Source organism: Corythoichthys intestinalis, chromosome 6, assembly GCF_030265065.1.
Source record: "Corythoichthys intestinalis isolate RoL2023-P3 chromosome 6, ASM3026506v1, whole genome shotgun sequence".
NCBI lineage: Eukaryota > Metazoa > Chordata > Actinopteri > Syngnathiformes > Syngnathidae > Corythoichthys > Corythoichthys intestinalis.
Genome location: NC_080400.1, coordinates 55850800 through 55873435, shown reverse-complemented (window position 1 = coordinate 55873435; position 22636 = coordinate 55850800). Strand labels below are relative to the sequence as shown.

General features: G+C 38.3%; 1 protein-coding gene across 4 annotated transcripts in view; it reads left to right on the top strand.

Annotated features, from left to right (window-relative positions):
• fam168a (family with sequence similarity 168 member A) overlaps positions 1–22402 on the top strand; it is a 61147-nt gene extending 38745 nt beyond the window's left edge. The window contains exons 2-8 of one of the 4 annotated variants that reach the window (XM_057838842.1): positions 4493–4601; positions 5037–5128; positions 7010–7090; positions 8842–8987; positions 10786–10972; positions 11665–11792; positions 15969–22402. In XM_057838842.1, coding sequence (XP_057694825.1) covers positions 4540–4601; positions 5037–5128; positions 7010–7090; positions 8842–8987; positions 10786–10972; positions 11665–11777 — 681 coding nt within the window. In that variant the 5' untranslated portion in view covers positions 4493–4539 and the 3' untranslated portion in view covers positions 11778–11792; positions 15969–22402. Of the gene's footprint in view, positions 1–4492; positions 4602–5036; positions 5129–7006; positions 7091–8841; positions 8988–10785; positions 10973–11664; positions 11793–15968 lie in introns of all 4 variants that reach the window. The other 3 variants (XM_057838840.1, XM_057838844.1, XM_057838843.1) reach the window with 3 other exon arrangements.
• Positions 22403–22636: the final 234 nt, after the last annotated feature.

The window sequence follows — 22636 nt, the reverse complement described above, 5'->3', positions numbered from 1 at the left end:
CAGTTTGGTATATTCATTTCACGCAACATACACATTACAGTGGACTAGATCAAATCAGGGTCATATTCCTCTAGTCTAAATTCCAATTTACCCCACGCACACTTCACTTTCGGTTTATTTTCATGTGTATTGTGCTTTGCACATTTATGTTGCAGTTTTAAGATTTTGTGTGCTGTTATTTATCTTTAGTTGTCTGCTCACATGGTGTGCTGTGCTTTTTCATTGTTTGGGTTGTGAGTTCACAGCTTTTATTGATTGTTTTCAATACACATGCGCGCATGCACACAAAATAATTAATGCACAAGACGGACAGGTTTCAAAATATGCCATTGTGGCTTCTTTGACATGATAACTCCTCCTTGTAAAACCAGTACACATTCATTTAATTGGATTACATGATTATTGTTGTATTGATTTTTTTTTTTGTGTGCAAAAAATGCCTCTGCTTTATGTAAAGATTGTTACATTAGTAGTAACAATACTGGTAAATTTGGCCTGTAGGATTCAAGTTCTTGCTATCATGTCTCATAACAGGGAAGAAATGTCACCAGCTGACAAAAAATGAGTGTTGCCTTCTTAAAGATGTGTCCAATGCACTTTGGCTCCACTTGGGTGAAGGACCATCATCCTTGGTTAATCTCTCATTTAATCAAAATCCAATGGATAATCCTCCAATCTCCCCAGATTTGCCTTCAAAGTAGAGGTGTGGCTCTTGAAAATGTCACACTGTAGATTTTAGGTATAGTGTCTGATATTAATAATAAAGAGTAAAATATTTAATCAAATATTTAATCTCTGTCAAAAACACATTGCATCACATTTTACTTTTTTGGAGGAAGTACTCTCTGGAGTTTTTTTTATGCGGGTTGAACATAACCAGATTGTGTAATTTACATAAACAAAACCCAAAGAAACACCAGATCATCCCTTTAGGGACTTTATTTTCTACCAATCCAATCAGCTAGCCTGATATTTTCTCCAGATTTTGTGCATAGAGATCATTGATCTTATCCATGAATTAAGACATTACATCTAACTCAATCTTGTTTACTACTACTAGTAGAATGTTCTACTCTGGTGTCGCGTATGTTTGAATCCAAAAGCTTTGTTTTTGTCTTTTATTATTCATCTTTGTCCCCTGTCAAGTTTTTGTCAATACATGACAGGTTTGGGAATCTTTCCGGCGGGAAAAAAAACATGACACCGTTGAAGACGAATTGCTGTCATGTTGACAACATAACAGTTTGTCATCCATCTTGTTGTCAGCAAATGAAGTATGGCGCCTCTGTATAGTTTACAAGCGACAGAGACATTAACGATTTATGATGAATCTCAGCTTGAAACAAAATGCCCGATTGCTTTTTGCACCGCTGCCACCGCTCTTTTATAGCAACGTTTATAAAATGCTAATGCTACACCCAGAGCAGATATGTATGTTCGTAGCACAGCTTGACAGTGACCAGCCAGCTGCTTCCCTTTTTCCCTCATTCTCACATTTTAGGAAAAATAAAGGTGGAGAATATCCAAAAAGAAAAGTAGCTCTGTGTGCTTTATTGCCCTCATTTGAACAGTAGTATGAAAAAGTATCTGAACCTTTTGGAATTTCTCAAATTTCTGCATAAAATCACCATCAAATGTGATCTGGTCTTTGTAAAAATCACACAGATGGAAAAACTGCCTCATTTAGCTAAAACCACCCAAACATTTATAGGTTTTCATATTTTAATGAGAATAGTATGCAAACAATGACAGAAGGGGGAAAAAATACAAGTAAGTGAACCATCACAATAAATATTTTGTGCCCCCCACCCCACCCCACCCCACCCCCTCTGTGGAGCAATAATTTCAACCAGGCGCCTCCTGTAGCTGCAGATCAGTCTGGCACATCGATCAGGACTAATCTTGGCCCATTCTTCTCTACAAAACTGCTGCACTTCAGTCAGATTCCTGGGATGTCTGGCATGAATCGCTGTCTTTGGGTCATGCTACAGTATCGCAAAGGGGTTCAAGTCTGGACTTCGACTTTGCCACTACAGGAAGTGTATTTTGTTCTTCTGAAAGCATTCAGAAGTTGATTTACTTCTGTGTTTAGGATCATTGTCTTGTTGCTGCATCCATCCTCTTTTTAGCTTCAACGGTCTGACAGATGGCCTCAGGTTTTCCTGCAAAACATCCTGATAAATTTTTGAATTAATTCCTCCATTAATAATTGCAAGTTGTCCAGGCCCTGAGGTAGCAAAACAGCCCCAAATTATGATGCTCCTTCCACCATGCTTCACGGTGGGGATGAGGTGTTGATGTTGGTTGAGTTATTCAATTTTTCGTCCACACATGACGTTGTGTGTTAATCCGAAACAATTCAACTTCGGTTTCATCAGTCCACAAAATATTTTGCCAAAACCTCTATGGAGTTTCCAAGTGCCTTTTTGCGAACATTAACAGAGCAACAATGGTTTTTTAGACTGCAGTGGAATCCTCCCATGAACACCATTTTTGGCCATAGTTTTACATATAGTTCATATGTGCACAGGGACTGTGGACTGTGCCAGTGATTTCTGTGTCTTTAGCAGACACACTAGGTTTTTTTTTTTTTTTACCTCTGTGTATTCTGCGCTGATCTCTTGGCGTCATCTTTGGTGGAAGACCACTCCTTTGGAGAGACGCAACAGTTAGACAACTTCTCTGACTGTCGATTGATGAACATCCAGTTTTGTATCCTTTCGCAGCTTTATAAAAATCAACAATCCTTGATCGGAGGTCTTCTGACAGCTCTTTTGACCAAGCCATGATGAACATTAAACAATGCTTCTCATCAGGACAATTCTTACCAGGTGTGTGTTTTATAGTGGCCAGGGCAGCTTTAAACCACTCATCAGTGATTGGACACACACCTGACTTAAATTTTTTGGTAAAAATTGGTTTCAATTGCTCTTTAAGTGTTCTTAGGCTCAGGGTTCACTTACTTATTTTTCCCCCTTCTTTCATTGTTTGCATGCTATCCTCATTAAGTTCTGAAAACCTATAAATTTTTGGGTGGTTTTAGTTTAAGCAGACACTGTTGTTTTCATCTGTGTGATTTTGACCAAGATCAGATCACATTTGATGGTGATTTCATGCAGATATGTGAGAAATTCCAAAAGGTTCTGATACTTTTTCATACCACTGTACATGACGACAATAAAGTTGGTGCAGATGAAGAGGGCAAGACTGGTGAGAGTTGTGTAAGAATGTGGAGGGGCCGTGTTATAAATTCTACCCCAATTTTGTGCGAGTATTTAATTTCATACTTAGAGTGTATGAAGTTTTATATACAGTATGCGTGTACATATGTGTGTAAGGGCAACATTACTACAGGTTTTACTTACGCTAGTTTCATTTTTTAAAAAACTGAACGGACCGGTGTTCTGACAAATTTTGCAACCCATCAAAAATTGCAACGATGCGGTTCTGCGCATGCGCGTAACGTTAAACATAGCCGCAAAGTGCGCAAATGCAGCAATTCCAAAGTAAACACTACAAACTTTCTTGAAAGAAAGGAATATTAACTTACGTTTGACCATGGAAGGACTTGTGGAAAAGTTCTCCTCCGATTCATCCTGCCATGTAAGCTGCACACAACAACTGCACACCGCGCTCACCATTAACGACTTCGCCTTGTCGTTACAAAGATACGATGTTGGAAATTGTAGCAAGGTTTTCAATGCTCTTGTCGCGATGTCAGGATATTCCAGAATGACTTTAATCCAGAACTTCGGTAGAGTTGTTGTCTCAAATGTACGTTTAATAAGGTCGCCGTCATTTGTGATCTCTGTTTATTCACAAACGGGTCACGAATCCACTCCTTCGCAGTTCGTGGGTCTTCGAGGTTGCAGGCTCGTCAGGTGCCCTTTTCGCCGTAAAAATATCTCCAAAGACGTCTGTTTTCCAGTTATCTTCGCTCGTGTGGGGGCTAATTATTTCCGGGATCAAATGTGCTGCGCCCGCGACCTAGTAATATGTTATTATCGAGGACAAGCGCACATAGATATATTATATACACAAACAAGATGTACTGCTAGCAGTCCAATCAATGGACTTCTATGACAACATTGTAATCTATCCCGTAGTATTATATCTAGAGTAGACAGAGATATTGGTGTGTTAAACAGGGGCACAGGGTTAATTCGGCCAGAATGCGGTCGTTATTAAATTGTTATTTCTGTGCGGCCCGGTAGCAAATGCGCCACGGACCGGTACCGGTCCGCGGCCCGGCAGATGGGGACCCCTGGGTTAAGGGACATTTTTGTCGTTCTAACAGTCAAAAACACAACATTGACCACACTTGCACTCTCAGTCACTCAGACACGCTTGTATGCACCACTGCCTCCCCCGCTGCTATCACTAACTGTTTGCTGTTTACACTTGTGCTTGCTTTTTTTGCTGTTTTATTTGCCTTGCATTTTATTTTCCCCTTGTTCATTGTAATCATGAACTCTCACTGTTTTAATTTCAGATTTGCATATCCACTTCCACTCCTTCCTCATTTGCATACAGCAAGAAATGGCGAGCGGGCATCCCACAGACAAATTCAGTTTCATGTATCAACCAGACACGCACAAGAGGTACGCGGCACACATCTACACACTTATACACACTAACACACACTTGCCCATGCCTCTGCTGTCTGTACAGAGGTAAGTTACAATGAAGTCCTCGTCTATCTTTGCCAGAAACTACGTATATCAGGCGGGCCCCATACTTTCTTTTCAATTTTCAGCATCAGTTTGCTCTTGAATAGATGCGTTTGTTGAGCTTACTGGAGGTGTTAGAATTCATGAGGAATTTTTATTTCAAAACGCTGGCAAAATCCTTTGGCTGGATGTTTGGCTAGAGAATAGTCTTGGTTTTGGATGTGTGTGTGTGTTTATCTTTGTGTACATTTTATGATCCCAAAATGTACTTGTAATTTTCATGTCCCTATTCCATCCACTTGTCCTGCCTATACACTGACCTATCTTTTATTGTGTCATAATTTTCTGTCGCCCATGCTTTTAAAGCAAAAACAGGTTGTCTTCAGCCATGAATCCAGTCTACAGCCCTGTTCAGCCTGGAACCCCCTATGGAAACCCCAAGAACATGGCTTTTGCGGGTAAGATTACATGCAAATAAACTTTACATACACCTAAATTATCCTTTGCACAAATATGAATGTGCATTTGGACTTTGCTTATTAGTGGTCTAATCACACAAATATCTGGATCGATGTGTCGGTTGTAAGTACAATCAAAATCATCAAAATTCATTAAAAATGCAATAATGCATATCAATCGCCATAATCATCCAGCCAGCATGCAATGATTTTCACTCAAATGTTAGAGATGTGTCAGCAACAATATCGTCAAAAACATAAACCAGGGGTGCTCATTAACTTCGATCGCGATCTACCAGTTGATCGCTAGTGTGGGTATTGCGGCATCCCCCCCAAATTTTTTTTATCAAAAAATACACATAGTTCATTATGTTGTGTGAGCAACATATGTTGTTATGCGCAACCCCCCTGCTGTTAAGGTGGATCACGGGAGGTTGTCTCCCTGAAAAGTAGATCTTGGAGGAGCAAAAAACAATGAGCACCACGGGCATAAATGTTTCTCTGAGGGGAAATTTAACTGATTGTGTTTAATGTGTACATAATATATTAAATTGATCGAAGGCCATGGCAGACTTTGTAATACCGGCACATCGGCCGCCGATCAAAAAACCTTTTTTCGGTCGATCTCAGTGATCAGCCGGTACATTTTTAATCGACTATAAGTACTTAATGTACCTCGGACTATCAGGGCCAAAGAACAAAAAAGAAAAAAAAATACGACTACGAGATTAAAGTCATTTTATTAGTGGATAAAAGTTACATTGTTAATCAGAGGGGAAAAATCATACTATTAGTATGAGAATAAAGTTGTTTTATCATGTACGGCTAATGTAGTTGAATTAGATGCTACGTATTTCATGCAACACTTCGCCGCTTCTGTTAAAATCAAGAATTTTGAGAGCGTCCCGTGAGGTTGTGTTTTTGATTCGGTTTTACAAAAAAGGAAATCAATGGACCATGAAAAAGATAGTGAATAATTTTGACTTTATTCTTTCTGGCTGTGAATTGTCAGATCATTTTCTTTCATCAAAAAGTTTGAATCAAAAGATGTACACACAAAAGGAAATTCTTAATGTTTTGGCTCATCTACATCAAAATATAATCAAAAGTAGGATTTATACTAAAACTTTGTCATGGTTCCAAGGTAAAGCAAGCTAACTTATGCATTTTTATGTACGAAATGTAATAGTGAATTGGAACAATAATGTGCATCTCTTGGGTCAATATTTTTGAATCTGTTTCATAAAGAAGAGAAATCCTTTATTTTTTGGCTTATCTAAGTTATAATCAGTCGAAGGACTGATACTAATACTTTGTCGTAGCCCCCAGCTAAAGTAAGCAAATTTGCATAAAGTATGTAGCAGCTAATGCAGCTACATTTGCCGTACGTAATGATTCAACTTTTTTTCTCGTAGCAACAGTACGACTTTTTCCCGTAGAATGAAATATTATGCACATCGCCCTGTATTTCTCGGACTGTTTTGATTTCCGTGGTAAGCATTGAAATTCCGCAAACACTGATTTGCTTATTCTTGGTGGGACTAAGTAAGGACCACTTGGTATACAGAAAATGGCCGGTCATCTTGGGGAAAGACAATAAACTTTCATACCTGGTGTGAAATGGAAATGAAATAGCCTCAATATGTCATTTGTAACAAAGTTTTTCTGTTCGGTTGTAGCTAGCCACTTGACGCCACTCTTTCTCCTGGTGTCTCTGATAAAAGTGTAGATTTTTACATTTATCTTCCTAATATGCAACACATTTCTTCTGACTGAACCAATGCTTGGGGGTATATAAAGTCAAATACGGACAGTATGTACTGATGAGCCATATGTATTGTTCTATTTGTTTAATCTCAGTCACTCTTGTATGTCCAGCAGGCTATCCAGGAGGGTATCCCACCACGGCACCCACTTATACGCCAAACCTATATCAAACAGGAAGCCCTGGGTATCCACCTGGTGAGTCCAGTCTTGTTGATCATTTTTTCTCATTCATGCCTTAAAGATGGCAGGAGGGTTCAGCCATTTATTAGGCCATATAAATACTGTTTACTAACCAGTTTTTAGTTTCATGACATAGACAGATAGATGCACTCACAGCAGACCGGGAAAAAAAAAAAAGACCAAAGCCAAGGTTTTAAAATTTTCTTTTATCATCCAGCAATATTCATTGATTCACATGAACACAATTAAAATATTATCATGTTGGTATATGGCAGGTAATATGGATTAGTACACATTCATTTTAAGTATTGATTTAGGATGTACTCAATATGAAAGGATGATTGCATTGTGTCAGAATGCCTGCCTCACAGTTGTCAGGTGCCGTTTTTCTTTTGCTCCTCCTTATTCCCCAAGTTCTCAAAACATAAATTGTAGTTTTATGCAAGACTTTACATCATGGGTCTCCAAATTATTCCACAAAAGGTCGCAGTGGGTGCAGGATTTCATTGCAATCAAACAAGACTATGGGGCCGTTCACATGGTGACGCTGCGACAGCAAGACGCAACGATTGCGTTGCGGAATGGCCTCGCCTCTACACGGTGACGGCGAAGATGCAAACTTTTGATTGCGGACTCCAAAGCGGAATGATTCAATTGCAGGGATTGCGCTGCAACCATATAAATGGAACGCTCTCACTCCGATGACATCAGCACTCGCACACGCCACTTTGGGCATGCGCGGTCGCTGTTAGTAAACATTCAAAACGGCAAACATGGAGGAATGTCTGCTGTAATGGACTGTTTTTATAATATTTTTAATTTAAATATATTTTACTGTTGCTTTTTGAAGCAAAAGAAAAAAATGCACGGACACCGTTGCTTCGTGTGGATGGGTATGTTGTCTTCCGGGCTGAGGAGGTTGCTGTCAAGGAAGTGCATCATTGGCTGTCGCCTTGTAAAACTGCACTGCCCCTTTTATTTATTGACATGAATAATGTAATATTTGTTTTATTATGTAATGCCTGGAAACTTAGTTTAACATGCTCTTCTTGGGGGCCTTTCTTGCCATTATTAAATCATTTTATGTGTACAACATTGTCAGTTTTTGTTCAGCAGAGCGCACGACACTGAATATGCATGGATCTAAAAAGGATGTATAAGCTTGAAAACAAATAGATGTGCTTCTCTGAGAATGAGTTGTCTTAATAAAATTTATATTTATTATAAAATCATTAAGAAAATTTATTGTCCTTCCCACACAACGCATTACATAACAGTACACCCATAAGCAATTACGAACATTGTGCATTCTCCTTTTTAGAAATACCTATACTCATGACCGCACACAAGTAGGGGGGAGAAAGAGTAGTTCCTGTATCTCTTTGTTCCCTTGTCCTTGTGCTGGAAAGCTTTTTCATAAGCAGTGCAGCACTAGCTAGTAGCATATTTGACCTTCAAGCTCCTCCGCGTGGCCATTCTGTGGTACTACATTTAAAACTAGCACTAGTATACAGTTTGTAAGTGAATTCATGCACGTGCAAATTTCTTATCAACAGAATCTCTATATCTTAATTCTTTTGCTGCAGTTGATGTTGGTCATGGGTAGAGGTCGTGTGTTATTTCACATTACATTTATTGATGTTGGGAGAGTCTTTTTGCAGCTAGGACATGTTGATGAGTGATTATTTTCAAACACTCATGCGGTCAGAAGATATTTTGACCGTCGTTTGGTTTTACTTTGACACTTCTTTGGATCTTTTTTTTAGGATATACTGCAGCTGGCACCCCATACAAAGTTCCACCTACTCAGTCAAATGGAGCACCCCCTCCTTATACCCCAACCCCGACACCATACCCGACAGCCATGTACCCTATCCGCAGTGCCTACACACAGCAGAACTTGTACGCACAGGTAAGGCTACTTGATAACCATCTGTTAAAGGAATCGCAATGTCTTTAACTAATTGCATCCCAAATGAATCTTTTTTTAAGAATTTGAAAAATATCAGAATTTCATTTTTCTACTGTCAAATAGTGGAGAAAAATATCAATAAAAACCCATATTTCTAGGAAGTAGACAACATCGCTGTGAGCAGCCATTTTTAGATGCCAGAAGTGTTTTAGCCAATCAAATAATCAACAAAGCAAAACAAAGGCTCTTGGAGGTACAGTTGTAACTCAAGATACGAAATGAATTTGTTCTGGAGTGGCTTTCATATCATGATTTTTTTTGTTTAATGAATCGCGTTTTACATGTAAATCAAACATGTAAATCGCCCAACTCTACTAAATAATGCAACTAATAATACAACTAATACACTACATTAAATTTGATAATAAGGACAAAACCTGCATGAAAAAAAAAGCTAAATACATTTCAATCATACCTAACCCAACTGTTAATACCCGCAATGAAGCAGATAATAATAATAATAATAATAATAATAATAAAAAAAGACAAGAAAATACAAAAATGCCTTTCAAGTGAGGCGATGTCTGAAAGCAAAAGTATTGTCAACAATAGGCTAATAAGAGAGCAGGATCTTGGTAGGATCTTATGGCGCTGTCATGTCCTTTAATGGCCTGTCTTCATTTGTAATTCTTTGTCGCCCCTGAACGGCACATAATTGTAACTATTTGGTTAGGTTCCAGCTCATTTTCTACAGATGTTATCACATGGCTACTTAAACTCATAGCAGACACGGAGTGCTAAAAAGACTAACTACCTTCGGCAACCATTGTATCATTGCGTGTCTTGCTATTTCATCTCACTGTTTGTGCCTTTAAAAGGCATTGCTAGTAAATTATATTCTTTTGTTTCATATAGATAGGCATTGTGTAGCACATTGAGCTGTGTATATTTCATTGATTTTAAACTTTCACAGTTTCTTTTCATTAACATTGATAGTCAAACGTAGTTTCATTATTAAATTGCTGCAAGTGGGAATTATCTACTGCAGTATGTGTTATCTTTGATATGATAATTTTTCATAATAGGAAGCTAAAAAATATTTGTGGAAAATATTTTTTTTCTGCATTTGACGTCAAATTCGTCCCAAAATACCAGCCCCCAGGAGTGGAATTTTTCATGTTTAAACATTATTTTCTCCATTATTGTAGTTCCAAACACATTTGTGATTTGCATTCAGATTCTTTGGGTAACTGTCATTGCATTAAGGTCATTTATGTATACCAAAGTACTTTAAATATTTGGCAAACAAGTTAATGATGTGAAGGATTGAGGAAAAAAAATCAAACTGCTTATCAATGTGATTGGGGTCTAATGTCTATAAGTGACATTTATCTTCCTGCTGTCCGCTGCAAAATTTTGAGACACCGTAAACAGACTGGTCTTTCCTCGCCTCCCATTGTATTAAAGTCAAACCCATAAGCCAAATGCTACATACGCTTCGTCATATTTCCTCGTCTTAGGGCTTCATTTCTCCAGTGCTCTTTGCTGAGTGCTCTTGTTTGGTTCAAAAATACTGTGCACACTCTGAAAATAAGAGCGCCACAGCCACCCACTGAGTGGATGTGAAATTACACTTTATTCTAGCGTGGCATAAAAAGTATATTCCCTGTGGTCCCATGCGCCACCCCCGGGCATCGTTCTGCGCCCCACTATTTGAAAAGTACTGTCCTATAACGTAACTGTGTTTGCAATAGTCACTAATGCCAAACATGAACTTTCTTATGTATGCTCTCCCCAGGGTGCATATTATACCCAACCGGTGTATGCAGCGCAGCCACATGTGATCCATCATACCACGGTGGTGCAACCAAACAGCATCCCTTCTACGGCCCTCTACCCAGCCCCTGTTCCTGTACCTAGTCCTCGTAATAACGGCATGGCCGCCATGGGGATGGTAGCCGGGACAACCATGGCCATGAGTGCAGGTTAGACCGCACATCTATATGCCAGTTTATTAGCATTAGTAGGAATTTTATCACTTGACTTAATATGGTAGGAGGAGGAGCAGGATAAACTAAAACCTAAACAGCCAATTCTGGATCTTTGTCATCCTTTTTTTAGTCTTATTAGCAAATTTTAAGAGCCGTTTTGACCTTCTCATAGCTGCTATAAGATGGTAAAATAAAAAAAATAAAAAAATAAAAAATGAAAATGACTGCACTAATATAATGTAACAAACAGAAAACGAATTTGCAAAACAAAACGGCCTGTTTTTTGACCATTTCAAAAGTTTTTCCACCCAAAACGATGCATCAGGGAACATCAGGAAATTGATGATCATTTCTAGCTTTCTAGTGCTGCGCTAGCAAGTACATGTTAACATAATGACAAAACGGTCACACGGCAACAAGAGAATAGAAAGTCTAAAGATCGTATGCTAGCAGACTGCAATAATTGGCAGCTCATCCTGGGTGTGACATCATTATCTGTTAAGAAAAATTTTTTGTTGGCGTATCCAAGGCACCTGAGAAAGGAAGACTAGTTAGGATCTAATTACGTTATTAAGCCTTTTCTGTCACTTTTTAGATTTGTGGCCAAAATATCGTCTGCTATCATTTTAAAGTGACTTGGTGTAGTATTTCATGGCACGTTTAACTTCTTAATTAACTCTCTGAAGGGACACTGCTGACGACACCCCAGCACGCACCTATCGGAGCACACCCCGTTACTGTGCCCACTTACAGGCCCCAGGGCACACCCGGGTACAGCTACGTGCCACCTCACTGGTAGAGGCTGCCAACTTATGTAAGTGTTCACCCAAACTCTTTTTTTTTTTTTTTTTTTTTTCATCCCCGTCTCCTCATTCACTTCATCTACAGTTCCTGTTTCGTCTCCTTGACAACAAAGCTTGGTCAATTTCCACTCCCAACATTTATTCCTCTGATACATGAATTGGGATTGGGATGTACCGCTAGCAAAATTCTTGAACGAAACCGAAAACCGAATATTGGAAACATTCGGCCGAAAAACTGAAAGGCTGAAAAATACAAAGGCATATAATTAATTTTTTATTTCTTTTTTGTATTTTATTTCGTTACTTTCAGATTAATGCTCTTTGCCCCGGCAATGGTTCTACAACCCCGGAAGCCCGAGAAATTTAGTTTGAAAGGTGCTGATTCTGAAACCTCAGGGGCAGAGGCGGATCTACTAGGGGTGTAACAATTAGTGGATGTGGATCAATACTGCCGAATTTTTCGGCCTATAAATCGCAGTTTTTAATTCATAGTTTGGCAGAGGGTGCGTCTTGTACTCTGGAGCGACTTATGTGTGATTATTTACGGTCGGGTCGGGCCGACTTCTCTCTCGCTAACATTAAAAAAAATATATATTCATATATTTATACTAAAATGATGTATGGATGTTAAATAAAATAAATAATTTGGATATAACAGAGAAGGCGCTGTGCATGCCTGCGCATGTGAACGCAGTGGACCCGCTCTCTGTCCCATCTTCCCCTCGCGCCCGCCGCGAGCATTCTGGTATTTCCTTTTCGATATGGAGCAGCTATAGGAGTGAAAACAAACTAAAGACAGGGGAATTGAAAAGCAAACAGCTGTGGTAGGAGTGGAATATGGAAAGGATTCAAATTGCTATACGGAAACCTGTGTCGGCTTCACTGAATGTAAACGAATGTGGCGCTTTGGTCTCATACTAGAAATATATTTAACAAACTTTTTCAGCATTATTTCGTTGTGTAAATGCATTTATAAAGATCATAAAAGTATGTAGACTATTTAAACATTGAGAAAACTTGCGGGGTTTTTTTCTGCTAACTCGAGGGGATTAAAATAAATGTCAATTCCACTATCCACCTGTTAGAACAGACACGCAAATATAAAAGATATAAATGTTTATTGAATATCCATCCTACAGTCTTGTTTAACTGGGAGAATTCGTTACAAAAGACAGGCTTTAATTTGTTATCATTATGCATTTATGCACCGGCATCGTCACAAACGTGATCACACAAAACGCAACCCTGCATCGCATTCTCGCATTTCCTCCTTCTCCTGAGTCCTCACAAATAAAACAGAAATATATGTATTTTTTTTTTCGGGCTCGTGCCTACAAATAAAACCTAAATTTAGGGTTTTTTCAGGCTTCGGCAAGCAAATCAAGTTAATTGGTCGGGCTCAGGCCGCGTCGGGTCTTAATACCCGCAGGCCGGTCGGGTCGTGCTGGATTTTTTAGGCCCGATCTAACTCAGAGCGTCATGTAATGTTAGCATACCGTAAGCATTCATTGATACTCATGACAGTGTCATGTCATAATTATGACGTTCTTATGACAGTCATATGACGTATCTGTCAAATAGTTTTCCTAGTTATTATCTTTTGGTGGAAATATACCATAATACAGTGTGGAGAGCTGCGTTTTATAGTCCAGTGCGACTTATCTATGAACAAATGCCGTTTTCGTGTCAAATTTGGTGGGTGGCGGCTTATAGTCCGGAAGTTACGGTAAATACAATTTGTATACTGTTGACTTGATTAAACTCCAAACTAGCGATGAAGCAAATTTAGTTTATTTTCCTTCATTGAATCATATATTTTTCTTTGATACCTCAAAATACTTCTAAATAGGGCTTCAACTAACGATTATTTTCATAATCAATTAATCGGACAATTAATTAAACGATTAACCAGATAAGTGTCACTTTTTTCAATTCTCTTCACGATATGCCTTGAAGTTGTTTTTGGCATGTTGTAAGTAACAATTAAAACAAAATGTATTACTATTTCCCTCAAAAATAATATTTTTTTTTTACAGCTTCCTGACTGAACGGTCTGCAACTGTATTGATTATCAAATTCGTTGGCAACTAATTTATTAATAGATTTACTCGATTAGTTGTTGGAACCTTATTAAGAAGCTAGTTTAGACAGTGAGATGTCCGAAAATTGGCAAAAATGTGAGTTTTTCTTTTCTCAAGTAAAAGATTTTTGCTCATGACTTACTTGGACTTAATAAAAATACAATGAAGAAATCTGATAATATTTACAACTGAAAAGTTGTATGCATGTTGTAATTTCAAGAAATTAGACAAGTTTAAGGTGAAATAGGTCCTACACTGCTGGCCAAAAGTATTGGCACCGCTGCAATTCTGTCAGATAATGCTCAATTTCTCCCAGAAAATAATTTCAATTACAAATGCTTTGGTTAATAATATCTTCCATTGTTGTGTTTGCAATGAAAAAAAAAAAAAAAACACAAAAGAGAATGGGGAAAAATCGAATCATTATCATTTCACACAAAACTCCAAAAATGGGCTGGACAAAAGTATTGGCACCCTCTGCCTAATACTTGGTAGCAGAACCTTTAGACAAAATAACTGCGAACAACCGCTTCCGGTATCCATCATTGAGTTTCTTACAATGCTCTGCTAGAATTTTCTTCTTCATTCTTCTTTGGCCAACTGCTCCAGGTCTCTGAGATTTGAAGGGTGCCATTTTCAGATCTCTCCATAGGTTTACTTTGGGATTCAGGTCTGGACTCATTGCTGGCCACTTTAGAAGTCTCCAGTGCTTTGTCTCAAACCATTTTTTAGTTCTTTCTGAAGTATGTTTTGGGTCTTTGTCCTTCTGGAAGACCCATGACCTCTGAGGGAGACGTAGCTTTCTCACACGTACATTATGCTGCAAAATTTGTTGGTAGTCTTCAGACTTCATAATGCCATGCACACGGTCAAGCAGTCCAGTGCCAGAGGTAGCAAAGCAACCCCAATATCAGGGAAACCCTGCCATGTTTGACTGTGGGGACCGTGTTCTTGTTTTTTTTTTTGGGGGGGGGGGGGGGGGGGTTGTTAATTTTTTTTTCCTTTTAAACTCTGTTTATGCCTTTTCCCAAAAATCTCTACTTTTGTCTCATCGGACCGGAGAATATTCTTCCAAAACCTTTCTGGTTTCTCAGGTAAGTTTTGGCAAACTCCAGCCTGGCTTTTTTATGTCTCTGGGTCAGGACAGCTTGAACTTGTTTGGCTGTTAGTCAAGGTTCTTTATCCACCATACGCACAATCTTTCATTGAGATCGCTTGTCGATTTTTCTTTTCCGTCCACATCTAGGGAGGTCAGCCACAGTGCCATGGGCTTTACACTTATTGATGACAGTGCGCACGGTAGACACAGGAACATTCAGGTCTTTGGAGATGGACTTGCAGCCTTCAGATTGGCCATACTTCCTCACAATTTTGCTTCTCAAGTCCTCAGACAGTTCTTTGGTCTTCTTTCTTTTCTCCATGCTCAATGTGGTGCACACAAAGGCACAGGAGTGAGTCAACTTTAATCCATTTTAACTGGCTGCAAGTTTGATTTAGTTATTGCCACCACCTGTTATATGCCACAGGTAAGTAACAGGTGCTGTTAATTGCACATATTAGAGAAGCATCACATGATTTTTCAAAGGGTGCCAATACTTTTGTCCGGCCCATTTTTGGTTTTGTATAAAATGATCTTGAGTTAATTTTTTTTTCATTCTCTTTTGTGTTTTGTCATTGCAAGCAAAATAAATGAAGATATTACTTCCAAAGCATTTTTAATTCCAATCATTTTCTGGGAGAAATTGAGCATCATCTGACAGAATAGCAGGGGTGCCAATACTTTTGGCCAGAAGTGGAAACAATTTATTGGTTATCAAAATAGTTTTCGATGAATTTGCTCATCCATTAGTTGTTTAATCGATTAATTGTTGCACCTTTACTTCTAAGCATTTTGGCCGTCAGCCAGTAGTGTTGCTTCTCGCCGTGTTTTGATGACGTCATCGCAAGAGGACTAAGGTTCTTCACACTTTTCGGTCGTAAACTTTCGGTCTGTTAACCGGAAACGCAGTTTTGGCTATTTCTGGCTCTTTTTTTTTTTTTCGGTCACTCTAACTGATATCAAATGCATCACCAATCTGTACCTCTGTTCTTTTCCTGTCTCTAAAGATCTGGAGTCCGCCATCATATGCAACTGCTCAAATCTGACCCAGACTTCCGGTAACCATGGGAACTTGGCACCATGTCTACAGAACAAAACTAAAGTGCAACAGCCACTTTATTATTCTCTAACATTTTTACAAAAGCTGCTTTTCTTTGATTTTTTTTTTTTAATTTGTTCATTTGCCAACCAGTCATTACCGTGTTTTTATGTTTTTTTAATATTATATTTTTTTTATGTCTTCATCCACCTTTTTTTTTTTAATAATTGGAACTCCAGAAGGACACAGACCAATCACAGGTGTACCTGTGCGTGTGCGTGTTTATGTATGTATGTGTGTTGTTGATTGGGGCTGGGGGGGCAAATATGTGGGTGTATGTGGTCCTGCCTGCTGCTCAGTTGGCTGGAAAATATTGCGCACTTATTCCTCAATATCATTTCCTTCAGTCATTGAAAACTAGACATACTTATGCTGCCAAAATTCCTCACAACTAGATATCAGCACAGGCTTTAAATACCCATTTTAAGATTTTGGGTTCATACAGGTTTTTCATTTTTTGTTTGATGTTCTTGTCTTTTTCTTCCCATTCAAGTTTCCTTCGTTTTGATTTTCTCATATGTTTCCACCAGCAGTTCCTTCTAACAGTTTCTCTCATCAGCTTTGTTTCACTTTCAGCCCAACCTCACTTGTCTTCCAACACCTTGTTGTCTTCGTGTGAGCCAATCAATCGTATGTCTCCATGTGCGTTGTACACTGCTATTAGCGGTGTACAAATATCATTTGTAAAATATGCTAAAAAAAAAAGAAAAACAAAAAAAGTCATCTACTTCATGCCACATACTATGCAGGCTAGTATGTTGTGATACTGTTGATTAATAGCGCTACAGAACATTTCTTTGGTCACATTTAGTTATTGATGTTATTAGATCGTTTGATGTCGGTCAGTATGTTTTAAACAAAGGTTAAAATATTTACAATAACCATGTGAACGGCGTGGGTGGTCGTGCACAGTCATTAAAACGGGCTCTTGCGTTGGGGAAAAACACGACCTCCTGATGGCACTTAATGTACAGCACTGCGAGTCGTTATGTTACTGATCAACACAAGAAAATCTGACTAAGGGAGTTTAAAGGGATTGCGCTTGCAATTGGACCATTCGCAGTGCAAGACACCAAGCTGTTTTGCACTTAAAGTGCATGTTGTCCTCACTGAACCACCAAACGGCCAGCATTTTAAAACCATATTCATATCGTTGACCAAAATAAAGCTACAGGTGAAATTGACGCTAGAAACAGTAAATCAGACTTAAAGCAATATCTAAATAAATGCTTAAGGGGATTGTAAACAATTCCAACTTTACCCGAGTCACAAAGTGGCGCACTCATGCATTGCTCTGTTTTTAAGTCGGACTACGGATCTTAAAAAGATAAAAACATTCACTGTTGCCAGTGCACATTATAGTATACCTAAACTCAGAGGTGGGTAGTAACTCGTTACATTTACTTGAGTAAATTTTTTAGAAAAATGTACTTCTAAGAGTAGTTTTACTAAGTCATTCTTTTTACTTAGTAGATTTGTGAAGACGAAACTGTAATCTTACCCGGCTACTTTAGGCTACCCTAGTCGTCACATATTTCCTTTTTATTCTACATACAGCATTAGATTTTACTTTTTTTTTTTTGCCAGAGACGCCAACAGTGGCTCAACTCCAACTCCATGATACCATTATCAGACTCAAGTTTGCCGCTGTATGATCACACTGGCCTGTTCAATCACGTGGCGTCTTTAAACCACATATTTGACATAAAGCGGTGTCGTCAACATGACTCGAAAGCGTCGATTTTAATTCTCTCCTTGTTTTTATTTGGCACAGACTGACCACAGAAAACCGGAGATATGACCCTTTTAGTTTCATAATAGGAAATATGTTTTCTCCCCTGTAGGGCACTCATGCTCTTTGGACTAATAATGCTTAATTTCTGTATATTTCTTTTCTCTCGCTGGCATTCAATGTTTTTTTGGGGGGGGGGGGGGGGATTTTTTGGCTTAATATAGTTATGTAATATGTTATAGTACAGGGTTCATATAGATAACTTTGTGCTGAGAAAAAAATAGCACTGTTTAAAAAAGAAAATCAAACATATTAAGCAGTTACTCACAATGTTACTTTCTTTTGGATGACTACTTTTATTTGAGTAATATTTTGTATTTTGAAGTAACGCTACTCTTACTTGGTTAAAATTTCGGCTATTCTACCCACCTCTGCCTAAACTCAAAATGGTTCATAATGTGTATATAACTCAAAATGTGGCCTAGTTATTATTGTCAGCTTTGACTAAAAGAATGTTGTATTCTCGAGAAAATGTAAACTAGAGCTTCTGTCCTGTGACAAGTGCGTACATTACCGGTTCACAAAAATATGCCCTGTATCTTAAAACAAAAATGGGTTTGGTGATACATGCTTTTAAATGGACTGACAATTCCATGATGTCGGTAAACTCTTTGCCAATTGGTTCTGCTATTAAGGAAAGCCAGGTGAAAGGTGTAAAGATTTCAGTCCGTGGCATTTTCAGACCTCCGTGAATTCACCCCCCCTCAGACGCAAAATTATTGAAAAATTATGTCATTCATTTGTGCTAGGTTTGTGCTGAAAAAAATGATTTTGTGCTGCTACCGTTTTTGAGATATTAAGTTTTTATACGTCAATCTTACATCAACCAGCCCTCCATTTTGATTAAAATGGCTAAAGACTGTCAATCATTTGTGCTACGTTTGTGCTGCTATCGGTGTATCGGTGCAAAATGGACACTAAGGGGTGCCATTCGTTCGTGCAAGTTTGCGATTGTTGGTAGGACACCCCTCTGTTATTGAGAGAGTTGGTACCCTTCATCAGCCACGACGGAGGTGCTGCAATGGCGTACTGCACGTAACACGTCACTTTTGCTTATTAATATTCATGATGTTAGTCATTTTGCAAGGCGGGTGAAGCTCGCGTTTTTTTCCTAATGCTTAATGCATGGAAATAGCGTACGAGCGAGATGTTCACTAAGCTAAACCTACCAATTCTGTTCGAAAATTATGTCCCTGGTGCCAAGTTCACTGGTAAAGACGTGGAAGAACATACAAATATTCAGTTAAAGAGATGGCTTTGAGTGTCGAGGGCTGAAAAAGACAGGAAAAAAGAGCCGACCTGATCCAGAGGTAGCTTTTTTATCGACACCTTTTTCTTGAGTACATTGCCTTACACCACTGACAGTGAGATTCTCCTGTTTCAACGATTTATCCTTTACCACCATATGCCCTGTCTTTATGTATTATATCCTCTGGTTGTCTTACGTCTCTGACTGTTCTTGGGGGTAATTTACATTGCTATTTTGTATCGATCGCAAATGCTACTCAGTGACAGCCAACGAACACTTTAATATTTTCATTAATAACACATTTTAATTCTATAATTTATTTACACGTCCCCCTTACTAAAGTTGTTTTTTACAACAGAAAAGGTTACAACAGTGGCAGTCAGATACAATTTTAATTTTTTTTCAGGTCATTCATTGTCAGACAGAAGCAGCATGGCAAAACACCATGCTAAAAAATAAGTAAAAATATCAAAATGGCTTACCTTTTTGTCCTCTGTAGGACCATGGCCCCCAACAAAATGTTTATATGAAATGGAATGGCATCACCTTGCTGGCGTTAAACTGGTCTTTTGGACAGCCATGCAAGTTGATCTATTCTTCAGTTTTTGCCTTCAGGAAACTTATGAAGAAAACACCCTTCATATGTCGTAATGTCTGGTCGTTTCTACAAATTCCATAGCAGCAGTGTTTACCTGGCATGTTCTTTTTAAAAAAAAATTTTTTTGGGAAAGATTACCGGCAGAAAACAAGCAGTACTAACATGGGTTGTATGCGAAGGTGCTTCTATGTTGACCCACTTCCGGGTTACGAGGGTGACATCACAGTCTAAAAATGGCATTCGTGCTGTACGCTATTGACGTCATCACTTGAAATTGATATCTCAATATGTATGAAACGATAGCAGCACAAATGTAGCATTAATGAATGGCACCATTTCAGGTCCATTTTACAATAAATGGGGGGGGGGGGCTGCGTGACGTCATCACTCAAAATTATTATCTTAATATATCAAAAATGATAGCAGCAAAAACAAATTTTCCATCACAAACGTCATAATGTATTGACGGGACGCAGGGCGCAGGGCCAATAAATAGGGGGCCCACATTGTTGGAGAGGCCGTCAGAGCTGACCGAGTGGAATCGCAGACAAAGTGTTTTTCATTGAAAATTCTTGCGAGTAAATGCTTAAATCCCCGAATTCATTATAGATAAGGATGTAAAACTGTCTTGATTCGTGGTTAAAAAAATAAAAATAAACGGGCAGTTGGCGTTTATTTTACGTAAATTTGTCAAAGTACAATGCTAGTCTGTTAGTGACTGTAGCTAGCAGCCGCTTGTTGTAAACAGAGCTTTTCCCGTGAAAATTCTAGCGAGTAAATGCTTAAATCGCTGAATTCTTTATAGATATGGACGTAAATTGGTCTCTATTCTTGTTTTTAAAAAAAAAAAAAAAAAAAAAAACATGCCGTTAGGATTTATTTTACGTAAATATTGCGAACTACGTATGATGCCAATGCAGTAGCGGCTAATTTCTCCCATTGATTTTTTTGTACAACGTTACAAAATGCATGCATGGTACGAAAAATATAATAATTACCTCGAATCCTCGAACAAGTCACTCCTGAGATGATCCTTCCTGTTTGTATGTGGTACAGCATTCCTACTTTTTCAACAGAAATCCGGCGTTAGATCGCTGCGTGAGTGTTTGTGAGTAGCTCCCCTTGTTATGGACGACCCCATACTTGAATGCGAGGCGCAGTGCATGACTGATCTGAGCCGTCAATACATTATGAAGTCTATGCACATACGTATCACAAACGATTGACACAATTTTTAGCCATTTTTAATCAAAATGGGGGGCTGTTTGACCCCAGATTGACCTATGAAAGAATTATTAATATCTCAAAAGCAATAGCAGCACAAACGAGTGCCATCATTTTTCTATAAATTTGTGTCTGATGAGGACCAACTTCACAGAGGTCATTTTCAGAAATGACAGAAAAACAATCGAATAGCTTAACTCGTAGAAGAAAAATGTTGTACTAAAGAGCATTTACAGCAAAGGTATGTAGATGAGATGGCTTGATATTGCAATAAAATTAGAGGAAGCCTCATTATTAACATAGTGAGATTCTGTTATCAGCTTTTTGAATTGATTTTTAAAGAAAAAAAAAAACGCTAGTCTTTTTAATTAAAAAAAGTTTGTAGGCTCTCTATATGCAGCCTTGATATCGACCATTAACAATAATAAGAAAAGAGCATATCAACAATTTGAGTATCGAATAATTGTGAGGAACTATTGCACAAGAGTAGATGAAATTACATCAAGAATAGTACTATAATTTAATGCTAAGTAACCAGGTACCTATAGGCTTTTTACTGCAAGAGTGTGCAAGACACCGTTTATATTGTAATTAAAATAAAACAATAACGTTGAGTGTTTGAGGTGTTCGTAGTCCACAAATGTTTGTATACTACAGCATTAATTCTCATTAAATATTGCATAAAGATGCTTGGCGATCAAAACCTCATCTTTTTTTTTTTTTTCCTTTTTTTTTCTGTTTTTCAATTGGACCTTATAATTAAAGTGTTTGAATAATGGGCAAGTCAAGTAACAATTTAATCCAGCAGGGCGGCAAACATTATTTAATGTTAATGTTATTTGTCTTAAGAATTTATTTAACCTGCAGTATTTCTTCACTTGTTCCCTCTGGTCAATTCCACATAATAGGTATGCATAATATCCAGGTGTCTAACGATAGCATCCGAAGTTAACAAAAAAAAAAAAAGCAGTATATTTATACAGCAAGTGGTACAGTAATGTATTTCTAGCTAAGCATGGTTGCATCCTTGTGGCAGCTATTGTTTTATGCTTTTGATATTTTATTTGAGCTCCTTCTCCTCTTAAGTGTTTTTGTCCTCAACATACATTAGCTGAGGGAGGGGGAGGAGATTCCGGTGTGATTAAATGATGCCTGTGACTCTGGAGGCGAGGGTTAGCTCACCTGCAATATAGTTGAAAACCTCCACTTTTCACATCTTGACTGAGTTGAGAATGACCAACAGCTAAGGTGCAGAAGCATTGCTTTCCTCAGCCACCACCTTTGTGCCATACGTCAGTTGTTCAGTAATTTGTTCTTCCCCTAAGTAGCTGGTGAACTATTGTTGAATCTTGCTTCCTGTGAATCTTTTCTTATGACTGTCCTATTTTCTCACAATGTTGTTGCATATTGCCTGTCGAATTTTTTACCTTTCTTGTTGTTTTTCTTGCTGTCTCGCCTTTTTTTTTTTTTTTTTTTTTTTTTTAATCCATGCCAGAACTCACTTCAGTGGCCATTTGGTCAAGCATTCTAAATGACATAGATATTCTGCTTTCTTAAATAACAGAGAAGCAAAATTGTGCCACATCCCTCCCATTACAACTGTATAAATCAGGGGTCAGCAACCTTAGACGTTTTGACAAGTCTCCCAACACAAAAGCCCTTTGACATCTAACATTTAATGAACTGCAACAACATACAGGTAGTCCTCGGGTT